At 47.7% G+C, this 11849-nt stretch overlaps 1 protein-coding gene across 2 annotated transcripts in view; it reads right to left on the bottom strand.

Annotated features, from left to right (window-relative positions):
- Window positions 1-11849, bottom strand: part of Tep1 (telomerase associated protein 1) — a 69643-nt gene that overhangs the window by 22832 nt on the left and 34962 nt on the right. For both annotated transcript variants that reach the window (XM_008832562.3, XM_029563324.1), the window contains exons 15-32: window positions 10951-11081; window positions 10228-10287; window positions 8422-8580; window positions 7248-7424; window positions 6882-7002; window positions 6004-6128; window positions 5642-5755; window positions 5433-5550; window positions 5111-5305; window positions 4812-4987; window positions 4579-4735; window positions 4268-4447; window positions 3752-3844; window positions 2422-2554; window positions 2126-2276; window positions 1757-1890; window positions 1502-1590; window positions 1114-1228 (exon numbers count right to left, since the gene is read on the bottom strand). In XM_008832562.3, the coding sequence (XP_008830784.1) occupies window positions 1114-1228; window positions 1502-1590; window positions 1757-1890; window positions 2126-2276; window positions 2422-2554; window positions 3752-3844; window positions 4268-4447; window positions 4579-4735; window positions 4812-4987; window positions 5111-5305; window positions 5433-5550; window positions 5642-5755; window positions 6004-6128; window positions 6882-7002; window positions 7248-7424; window positions 8422-8580; window positions 10228-10287; window positions 10951-11081 (2428 nt within the window). The remainder of the gene's footprint in view (window positions 1-1113; window positions 1229-1501; window positions 1591-1756; window positions 1891-2125; window positions 2277-2421; window positions 2555-3751; window positions 3845-4267; window positions 4448-4578; window positions 4736-4811; window positions 4988-5110; window positions 5306-5432; window positions 5551-5641; window positions 5756-6003; window positions 6129-6881; window positions 7003-7247; window positions 7425-8421; window positions 8581-10227; window positions 10288-10950; window positions 11082-11849) is intronic.

Genomic DNA, 11849 nt, shown 5'->3' with positions numbered 1-11849 from the left:
CCTTCAGAGGATGATGTGATAAGAATAGGAGGTAGGAATTGGCTAGGCAGTTAGGGTAAAAAGACCCCAAAGAAATGTAGCCAGTTTCTTGGTTAAAAGTCAAAATGTCCTTGGGCTTGTTAGCAACATACTCTGTTCCAAAGGCTAAAAATGTCAAAAGTTTTTGGGAGCTTGTATCTAATCCTTAAAAGATTTTAGGGTTACCTCTGAGATATGGGAGGTGTTGGAGGGGAGGGAGTGGGCATGGATTTGACCAAAATAACTTATATGCATGTATAAAATTGTCAATAAAGTTTTTTTAAAACTTAAAAAAAGTTATATTTATGTGCTATTCTATGAATATATTAAAATTTTAGTGTTGATCTCTGGAAATGGTGTGTAATGACATCCAAGAGTCTATTTAAAGAATCCTGTTTCTTTAATTCTTTTCATGTACATTTTGACTAGAATGCATTGAATTAATTTTAAAACAATTTTAAACCTACATATAAATTGATGTTGTTTTAACAAATAAAGCATATGTTTAATGTTGTAACATAAAAAAAAAGCAGAGTCTTACTGGGAAGTCAGCCTAGACTCCATTAACCTCAGCATGTTGTAAAATTATATGATGTATCTAAAATTCTGTCTCAAAGTATGACCTTCTGAAGCCCACATCAGAAATATCTATACAAGGTATAAAGCTCCGGGTCCCACCGCAGCCCTGCAGAAACTGAATCTAGTGACCTCAGAATCTGCAGTCTGAAGAAACTTCCTAGATAACTTGAAGTACACTACATAAACTCTGAGAAACAGTAAGACGTCTAAATAAAAAGTGTCCTGAGAATCACTTGCTCACACTAGTGGCATTTTCAACTTGGAATGGAAATTTGTCTGTGATTTTTTTTTTCTTTTTGAGACAGGGTCTCCCTGCAGCCCCAGCTGTCCTGGAACTCACTATGTAGACCAGGCTGGCCTTGAACTCACAGAGATTCACCTGCCTCTGCCTCTGCTGGGATTAAAGATATGCACCACCATACCCCAAAGCTGTGATTTTTTTTTTAACAACCTCCCCCTCCCCCAAGGAGCAGGGCATCCCATATCAAAGAGAAGAGACTCAATGACAGATCTTACCATAGAGGTCATGAGCCTCCAAAAGATCTGAGACCAGACCCACTTCCAGATATGCAGCCACCACATGGAGATTGGTGAGGAAGTTTGCAAGGATGCCACGGTTTCCACTCTGGAGCTGGGGAGGGCAGATTGGATTTGTTAGGGATGTGAAGAGGCTGGTGAGGAGGAATAGACTAGTCTCAGATCCTGCCTATGCAGCCAGGACCTACACCCAGGATCTGAGATAAAGGGCTGGAGACAGGAGAGTAGGAAAACTCAATGAAGGTAGAGGGAGTCTGTGAGGAGGTTAATGACAATGGTGATGTTGGTGAGAAAGGAAAAGGGGTCTAAGAAAAGCCAAAGCAGATGCATGGACTAAGGTGTCCGTCTGTAGGGTCTGGGGACTAACCAGGTGGTAAGGTAAATCTTTCAGAGCCTCGGGAGGACAACTGTGGAAGGTGCCTGAGGCATCGGGATCACATGTCTTCCAGAGGTGAGCTGTAAGAATAGACATTGAGCAGGGTTGACCCTAGAGTGTCCCCGGGCTACAGCAGAGTCATCTACCCAGGCCAGCAGATGGAGAGGACCATGCATGGTCCTGAGCTCCAGGTCCAGGCTGCATAGCTTCTTACTGAGTGTCCATGCTCATCTGGGCTGCAATCACCTGCAAGGAGGACGTGTGCTGTCTTCTCTAGTTCTGGCCTTTTCCCATAGCGACGTTTAGCTGCTGTCCTCAGAGGCCCATCAGGGAGACACAGACGGGCACCAGGACGTTCCACAGGGCCCTCCCCTAGTAAACTGCCCTCAAGAGGAGAGGAGGGAGGTAAGGAAGGAGAAAGCAAAGTCATTCAGTGAACATGCTGGTATGGCAATGGGCTGCCATTCCCACTGCAGAGTGGTAACCAGAGAAGGAGCATTCGGGACCCGAGAGGCCAGTGCTGGAGCTGTATACAGAGGGAAAAATAAAGAAACACAGGTGCACAAACTGGGAAGGCAGTTGAGGCCAGTGGGAGCTCAGCCGGGGGATCTTTACCTGCGTAGACTCTGGACAAGGTAGAAAAATGGGCCCATGGGGTAAGGGCCTGCACTATGATCAGCAGTAACTGCTTCGTCCCAGCTCTTAGTCCCTTTGGGCAGAATCTGCCACATACTCAGCACTGCATACATCTGGTCCACAGTCAGACCTGAAAACCGCATTCAAACCAAATCACGTAGTGAACCCATTTCCATCACACCCAATTCCCCCTGGCACTGCTGGCTGAGATTCCAGCTGAACTAAGGTTACCCAGCTGCTGAGCCCTCAGCCTCCCATCCTTCCCCTACACTGACCACTACGTGTGATCAAAAGGGTGGCCAAAGCTTGTGGAAGGACATCAGGGCCATGCTCCTGCTCTAAGGTGCTCAGGATGTGCTGCAGCAGCAGGGGGAGAGTGGGAGGCAAGGATCGAAGTCTCTCAGACACCTGTGAGTGGAAGAAGACGACTTTGTCGATGACGGAGGAGGAGAGGTGGCTTTGGTAGTATGGTAGGGGGCTGAGCAGCAAGAATCACAGGGAAGGAAAAACAGGAGGGAACAGGAGAGAGGCCAGAAGGGAAATGGGTGACTAGAGGCAGCCAAAGAGGAAAGACTAGTGTGATGGCTAATGTTAACTGTCAACTTGACAGAGTCTAGAATCACTGGGAACACTGATCCCTGGGCATGTCTGTGGGAAATCATCTTGACTGTGTTAATTGAGGTGGGAAGACCACATATTATGGGTGGCACAAATCCCTGGTACTATACTGGACTATAAGAGTGGAGAAAGGGAGCTGAGTAACAGCACGCATTTATCCCCCTCTGCACCCTGAATTTAGATGCAATGTAACCAACTGCCCCAAGCTCCTCCTGACTCTCTCACCATCTTGGAAAGTAACCCCAAATAAACCCTTTCTCCCTCAAGTGGCTTTTGTCAGAGTATTTTATCACAGCAGCAGGAAATGAAATGAAGAAAATAAATGGTACCAGAGGTGGGGTTACTCCTGTGACAAACTAAGTGGTTCTAACTTTGACTGGTTTGAGGGAGGACTGTGGAAGAATTTGGAACTTCAGGCTAGAAGAGCCTTTGAATGCTATAAACAAAGCTAGATGGAAGAGTTTGGAATTTGGGGTTAGAAAAGCCCTTGAATATTGCAAACAGAGCTTAACAGGCTATTCTGGTGGGCACTCTGAAGACAGGAAAGGTGAGAGAAATGCAGGCAGTGAAGGCCAAGCCTGTGGGGTTTCAGAGAATACCCTCTCAGGAACTGGGACAGGGCACATTCATTCATATGATGTTTTGGTCAAGAATCTGGTTTTATCCTGCTCATATCCTGAGAACTTGAGATGGAAAGACCCACCCACTGTGAGTGGCACTATTCTCTGGGCTGAGGTCCTGGACTAATTAAAAGGAAAAAGCAAGCTGTGTACAAGCACACACTCTGTTTCCAGACTACAGGTGCCATGTGACCGGCTGCCCCATGGCATGATGGGCTATAATCTCGAACTGTGAGCCAAAGGCAACCTTTCCTTCCTAAGCTGCTTTTGACAGGGTATTTTATCACAGCAACAAAGAATACAGATAGGGATGAAGAACAGAGCCCAAGAAGCAGAATAGTGAATGGAAAATAGGTTAATAACCAACCTGTTCAAAGAGTGTGAAGAGCCTCAGGTGATCAGTAACAAGATGCAGGTAAAGGGGCAGGCTTGACCCCTGCTTTACCAGCAGCAGCCGCATCTGATGAGAATTGGAAGATCAGCATGGGGACTATGGAGCCCACCATAGCCTATCTCTGCCACAGAAAGCCAGCTGGCTCCTCCTCTGAGAGTCCCATCAGGAGATGTGTTCATGACATCACCCCAAAACACACCACCCTCCTATTTCCCAGTCAGTTCCTGTCAGAAACACTTCCACAGCTCAGCTTAGCCCATGTTAACCACAGCTCATGCCCCCCTAGGGGGACTGTTTGCCATGGAAAAGTCTGGGTGATCTTATGAGAAATCTCAGTTAACTTATAAACAACTTCCCTTGGCAGACAGGTCTTGAGAAAACAAAGGATTAGTCCATGGGGGTGGGGAGGGCAATCTGGTTGGCCTCAGGAGCTGCACTCATGGCTTCATAACCACCCCACATCCCAACTAGTCCTCGTCTGGGTCCAACCTGGTTGTTAAAGGGTGACTCCTCCAGCCGTTTCCCATACAGTGCTAGCTCTTCTCTCACGAGCCGAGCCCGAGCAGAAGGGTCCAGAGGCCCCAGGGCCACCACATGGGCACCCTGGCTTTGCTCAAGGGTCTCTCCCAGGCTTGAGTCACTAGAAACACTCAGCACTAAGTGTACTCGCTGTGACATTGGCAGAAAGAAACAAATGTAGAGAAAAAAGGCAGCAACATTCAGGAGGCCCCTCTCCCCTCCAACCTCCTGGTATCCATCTCTCCAACCTGTCTCCCACCTTAGCTCCTCCTCATACTCACCCGGGGAAGGGACTTGGGGATCCAGTCGGAAATCAGCTGCCCATTCTGATCCACCAACCTATCTGCCCCATCAATAATAAGAACCAAGGTCTGGCCACGTTGTAAAGACTGAGCACACTTGGGCAATAGCCTCTGGTGCAGCTCCCACACCAGGCCTCTGTGTGGAGGGGAGGTCAGGGTCAGTGGTGGGGAGGTGGGGAGAGCAACAAGGCTGGCTAACTGCAGGCACACACCTGTAAGTGCTGGGGAGGGTACTCTGCTCTCGCAGTGTTCTATGCAGATGGGTACAGAGGCGTCTGAGAAGGTTGAGAGCAAGACCCTGGTCAGGGTGTGCTGCTACAAAGTGGAAGAAAACTAAGGGGGGCCCTTTGGGCTGATCAGGAACCCGCAGGGCTGACACAAGGGATGCCTGGATGGGGCAGGAACAAAAACAGGTTCACATTTTGCATTTTGTAGATGTGATACACAACCTTCCTGCCCCACCTCCTTAGCCCAAAGCCCTCTCTCCTGCCTAGGCCCCTGAGACTCATACCAGGAAGGCAGTCTTTCCCTGTCCTGCCTGCCCAGTCACTAGGCTCAGCCTTCCATGGGGCAACATCAGCTTCTGCACTGTGTCCTGAAGAAGGCGTGGCCGGGCAGGACTTGGTGGGTTCTTCAGCTGTTGAAAGGTGGCCTGGATCAAGTCATCATTTGAGGTGGATGGTGGTTTCTCCAGCTCGGCCCCAGGCTGAGGTGACACAGGGCATGGACCATCTATGTTTTCATGTTCCCCAGGACATTCAGGCCTCAAATGTAAGCTTCACCAGCTCGCTTCCCTCCCAGACCACACTGTTCCCCTCAGTACTCCTGCTGACCTGCAGGTAAAACTTCTGGATCATGTTCCACACATCCTGAAGAACCAACTGCCCAAACTCCTCCAGCCCTTCGACATAAGGCCGGCCACCTGCCACACCTCCCCACTCACAGGAGTACCTCCAGACAAAGCAAGCACAAGCAGTCAGAGTGGCCCGGCTGGCCTCAGCCCGCCTTGCCGCACAGGAGCTCTCCACCTCCCTCAGCTCACCTGCGACAGGTAACTTCTCTCTGTCTGCTCAGGTAGTTCTTCAGTTCTGAGATCCGATGTGCAGCTGCTTTTGACTCAGAAATAAAGTCAGGTCTCCAGGCATCTGGCACAGAGCTGACCACCAAAGATACCCCAAGAATGGGGCCAGACTTAGACTCTAGCCTCCAGCCTCCTGGTACCCGTCGGGAGCTAAGGCTGGGATTCCTTGAAACTCCTCACTCAGGTGGAGACCTGATTTGGGGCTGCAAAAGCATGCTCTCTGAGTCCTGTTTCTCTCTTTCTGCACTGAATGTTGGGGACAGAAGACTGAACCTGCCTGGCCTTCCGGGAAGGAAGACTGCCCTGGTAGCAACAGAAGGTACCTGAGGAACCCAGAATCTCGGAAGTAGATGAGAGCTTGGGCAGAAGGCTGCAAACGTTGGTCCTGATTCAGGAATTGCATCACCTCCATCTCTGTCACAGAGCGCCCTGATGGGTACTGCTGGGCCTGCAAGGAGAGGACAGACACAGGTGGGTTCAGTTCCAAATCATAACAATCTACCCCTAGAGCCCTTCAAAGGCCCCAGGTCCCCCTTATCTCAGTAACTTTCCTCCCTCTCTCCAGACACAAGTTACCAGTTAACATTTATTGAATGATTGACAGGTACTGAGCATATTAAAATACATTTTCCCCATCAGTGTTAGGGATTGAACTCAGGGCCTTACATATGCCAGGCAAGTACTCTACCACTAAGCTACATTCCCAGGCCTTTGTATTCTATTCTGGGACAATCTCACTTAGTTGTCCAGGCTGACCTAGAACTCCTGATCATCCTGCCCAACCCCCTAAGTAGCTGTATTACAGGTGTGTATGGCCACATCCAGCTAAATAAAATTTTAATTCTCATAGTAACCTTAGAAATACGGACATTGTTTCTATTTAATATGTGTTGAAACTGAGGCTAGTTTAGACTAAGCTGCTTCCAACAAAGTCACACATCCTGAAAATGTCCAAAAAGAAAAAAAGAACCAGATCTGTCTGATGGCAAAAGAGAAGCAGACCCACCTCCATCCCTCTCACATCCCTGCTCAATGCCAGAGACACTCTTCACAGTAACCGCCTCACCTAGGCCGTGGCCTTGCAGCGTCTTCTGCCTGTTTTCACTTCGAAGACCTGACTGTGCATCATCCCGTGTTCCTGAAAACTGGCTTTTCCCCATTCCGGTTTCCTCCCCAGCATCTCCAACCTTATCTGCCTTACCCAGCGGAAGTGAGGATGGTCAGGCAGGTCATAGCTGGGAGGAGTGTATCCATAGCGGGAGCCCAGAATCCCTACAAAGAGCTGCGAGTTCTCCACCTCCCCGAGGCACACTTCCAGTTGTCTGCAGGCATGATTAGGGGACATGCAGGAGTCACTGGACACAGTTTCAGGGCATACAGACACAAATACAGAGACAGGGTACTGGCTCACACTAAGCAAACTTGAGACACAATGCTCCTGTTGGCATCCAAGAGGCCACCCTGCCTGCACCCTCATCTGTCCTTGCAGTCCCAACCCTGCCCACCCGAGTTCTGTCACTCAAGCCCGTCATGCACGACCCAGCCCCTCTTCCCTGTGGCCCTATACCTGTTCCTTCGGGTTTCCTCCTCAGTGATGCCCCAGCGCAGGTCAATGGCATGCAGACTGATGTGGTGCGGGGCCAGTCGGGCCTGCAGTGCGGGTAGCACAGACCTCAGCATCAGGTCCCGCTCCCCGTGCATGTCCCGGAAAGTGGATGAAATGAAAAGCCGGATGCTGCGCCATCTGCCGGTAAGTAGAGGGTTGGGATCAGCCTCCCTCAAGTCCATAGCCTCTAGGGTAATTATGGCACACTGGACACAAACCCGTATAACAGACAGCAGAAGGGTGTCTTGCAGGCCCCAGAGAATAACCTATTTGTGGTCCCAACTACAGACGTGTAGTGCGTGAGTTCCACTTGCCTTTCTCTTGCGGGCCTTGTTCTACAGTAAATCATTACTATACATTTAGTATTTGCTCATCACAATACTACAATGAGGTAAATACTATGATTATCATTAACTATGCTTTTTAAAATGTTATTTATTATTTTATGGGTGTGAGTGTATTGCCTGCATTCATGTGAGTGTACCTGTGTCATGCAATGACTGAGGAAGTCAGAAGAGGACACTGGATCCCCTGAAACTGGAGTTACAGATGGTTCTTAGCTGCCATGTGGGTGCTGGGAACTGAAACAATGACCTCTGCAAGAGCAGACAGTGCTCTTAACTGCTGGGCCATCTTTCCAGTCCCCACTAACTACATTTTTAAGAAATACCACAACTCGGCCAGGCATGGTGATGCATACTTCTAACCCTAGCACTTGGAAAGTAGAGACTGGTGGATCTCTATGAGTTCAAGACCAATCTAGTCTACAAAGTGAGTTGGAGGAAAGTCAGGGCTACACAGTGATGCCCTGTCTCAAAAAAGAAAAATTAAACAACTAGCCCGAGATTCAAACTAGCACTTAGCAAAGCCAGTATAACAAAGCCAGAGTCTGTGCTCTGGCTATATGGCCATGGAGCCTGATGACCTCCCCACAATCAAACCTCCTTTCCCTAGGAAAGAAAGGAACAGGTTCACAAGCTGAACTTGTTTCAGGAAGCCCCTGTCTGGGAAGGGGGAGGCATCCCTCTGAAGACAGAATAAGTGCCATCTTAACAGACAGAATGACAGTCATAGAATTCCTCCAAGTTAGAACAGCAGCTCTCCCAGTTCACAAAGGCACAGAATTCAGACTGACCCATGTTGGGGAGTAGAAGCCAAAGGGTCTGGAGTATCTTCTTCCAGTGGCTGGAGAGTCAGGACCTGTGTCTTTCCTGGGAGTGGGGGAATCTTGAATACTTTGTCCAGTTGGCCCACATGATCCAGAAGTCGGGAGGCCCCATGCTCTGCAATGAACCTAACATAAAAAGCACAATGAGAACAGACTATTAGAGGTCAGCATTGGGAAGGTCTTCCAAGAGCAATGGGGAACAATGATATGTCCAGGTTAGGCTGCCCAGTTAAGAAGACGCCATAAGGCCAGGCCTGAGGGCTCAGGCCTGCAATTCTCACCCTCAGGTTGGAGGATCATGGGTTAAGGTCAGCCTGGACTATATAATGAGACCCTTTCTCAAAAACCAAACAAACAAACAAAGCTATGAGTGCAGATTTAAAATCAACTGAGACATGAAGGAAAAGAGGGCCAGGCCCAACCCCTCCCACTGTGCACAGTAACTTAAGATTTATTAGACCAGAGCAAATTGGACTGAGCTAAAGAGTAAAGGCTAAGACAATCCCTTTCTTGGGTGGATCAACTCTACCAACTACAAAAGCTCCCTCAGTAAAGGCATTTGCTTGAAGCCTCCCAGGAGGAAAAGGGCATGGATGGCATCCAAAGGACAATTCTGGGAAGAAAACAGGGAGAAGGCCATAGTGGAGTGAGACAAAGTAAAGACTTCTGAATTAGCACAAACACATGGGTTTTCTCTGGATATACAACTAAACACAATGGACCCTCTCAGACAGAGAGAGGGAGAGAGAGTGGACAGAGAAAGAAAGAGAGAGACAGAGACACATGTAGACGGGGGGGGCGGTGGAGAGAAAGAGAGAACTGAAGAGAAGCCAGTGACGTCACTCTCATTTCCTTAAAAGCAATTATGCAATCTCCCCTACCTCTTTTCTTTTTTAGTCTTTTTGAGACAGGGTCTCCCTGTAGCCGCATCTGTCCTGGAACTCACTATGTAAGTTTATATAGGAACAACTATTCACAAAGACTAAGAAGGGATGTATAGGTTGTAACTTAAAGAAAAAGTAGAGAGATAGCTTATAGCTTATAAAAGATTTAAGAAACAGTCATATGAGTGGCACATGGTGGCACATGCCTTTAATCCCAGCACTAGGGAGGCACAGGCAGGCAGATCTCTTTGAGTGTGAGGCCAGTGATTTCTGTGAGTTCAAGGCCAGCCTGGTCTACACAGTAAGTTCCAGGCCAGTTGGGACTACAGGGAGATCCTGTCTCAAAAAGACCAAAAAAAAAAAACCCCAAAAAAACAAACTTTATGTGTTTGTATGTGTGTCTGTGGAGGGGTGTGTGTATGTTTGTGTGTGTGTGTGTGCTTGTGTGTGCACACACACACACATCTGAGTGCAGGGCCCAAGAAACAGAGACACTGGATCCCCTGGAGCTACTTACAGCTGTGAGCCACCTGGCATGGGTGCTAAGACCTGAACTGAACTCTGTAAGAGAAGTGTGTGCTCTTAGTCACTATGCCATCTCTCCAGCCCTTTCTTCTTTCTTACTGAATATAATCAAACATTGATGGATGCAAGACAGAGCTGAAGCAGCCATCTTTAGCCTCGAGGTAGGAGCTGTTGAGGGTGGTGGAAGAATACGATAGTAAAGGCCCGAGTCCTTACAACACCATGTTGCTGCTAAGCCTGGATATCTATAAAAGAAAATAAACTATCTTGCTTAGAAAATAAGTGAATGAGTTAGCAGGTAGAGAACCTCTTCAGGGCATTCTAACACAGCATCCAACCCCTCCAACACCCACACTGTACTCACTTCAGTATTCCATCAGTACAGCCTGAGAGCGTCACATCATTGGGATTCAAATTCGGTAATCTGGCAAAGGAAGAAACAGTCACTAGGGGCTGGAGAGATGTCTCAGCAGTTAAGAACGCCGGTTGTTCTTGCAGAAGACTGGGGTTCAAGTCCCAGCATCCACATGGCAGCTAACAATTGTCCATAACTCCAGTCCCGGGGATCCGACAGTCTCTTCTGACCTCCGCGGGCATTGCACGACATGGGTGCACTTACCTACATGCAGGTAATACATGCATACACATAAAATAAAAATAACAAATACAATTAAAAAAAAAAAAAAGAAACAGTCCTTAAGCATCAGAAGCAATGCCTGGAGCCAGGTGTGGTGGCTCATACCTGTAATCTCAAAATTTGCCCTGTGACGTCAGGAAGATCTCAAATTCTAGGCCAGCCTGGACTATATAGCTACCTCCCAATACCACCTCTGCATTTTTATAGAGTTATGTGGCTGGGGTATAGCTCAGTGGGAGGGTGCTTGCCTAGTACGAGCAAGACCATGCGTCCAATTTGCAGCACACCACAAAGGGGTAAAAAGACTTCAAAGAAGATTCTAGAACCTGAAGTCCAACAGAATTAATAAAGAAAGAAGGCAAGAGATAACAAGTACCAAACAAATGAGAGCTTTCCACATTTTGGAAGGAACAGATAGGAAATATCTGCAAGGAGAACAAGCATCCTTACATGTACTGCGATTTTCGTAGAAGAATACCAACAAACAAACACTTGGAATTCACATGCTGCCAGAAAATCTGTTTGGCTACATTTATCTGTATGCTATCCATTCTCTCGCCAAACAAGATGACCCTGTCGACCTGTAGGATGAAAAGAAGAGGATGAGACCAGGGAACAAAGGACAGACTAGACATTGATGAGCTCAAAGCATCAAGAAAAGAGATTTCTAGAGCTGAGGGGTTAGGAGAACTCTGAAGGGAAAGGAGTATATCTCCTAAAAATACTTAGAAGGGGGGAGGCCACTGTATCCTGACTGACCCTGAGACACGGTCTCCCTATACCTCTGACTAGTCAGGACCTCACCATGTAGACCAGGCTGGCCTCAGTCTCACAGATACCTACCTGCCTTTGCCTCCCAAATGCACGGATTCAAGGAATGCACCACCATACCTGGTTTTTTATTTGTTTGGTTGGTTGGTATTTTTGTTGTTGTTTGAGACAGGGTTCTCCTGTCACCATGGCCATTTTAAGCATCAAATTACATAAACTTAAATAAATTAAGGGCTTATGGGTGTAGTCCAAAGGTAAAGCATTTTCCTAGTATGCACCAAAACCCTACTGCAACTCTCAGAAATATATTTTTTAAATTTTATTTATTAATTTTTTAAAAAAATATTTTATTTATTATTTTTATTTTATGTGTATGCATGTATTGCTTGCGTTTAGGTAAGTGCACCCATATCATGCAATGCCTGCAGAGATCGGAGGAGGGCATCGGATCCCCTGTAACTGGTGTTATGGACAGTTGTTAGCCACCCTGTGAGTTCTGGGAATCGAACCCAGGTCCTCTGCAAGAGCAGCCAGTGCTCTTAACCTCTGAGCCATCTCCCCAGTCCCATTAAACTGAC

This window comes from Nannospalax galili, unplaced genomic scaffold, assembly GCF_000622305.1.
Source record: "Nannospalax galili isolate Female #2095 unplaced genomic scaffold, S.galili_v1.0 scaffold196, whole genome shotgun sequence".
In the NCBI taxonomy this organism is placed as follows: Eukaryota; Metazoa; Chordata; class Mammalia; order Rodentia; family Spalacidae; genus Nannospalax; species Nannospalax galili.
This window is presented reverse-complemented; position numbering and strand designations above follow the sequence as displayed.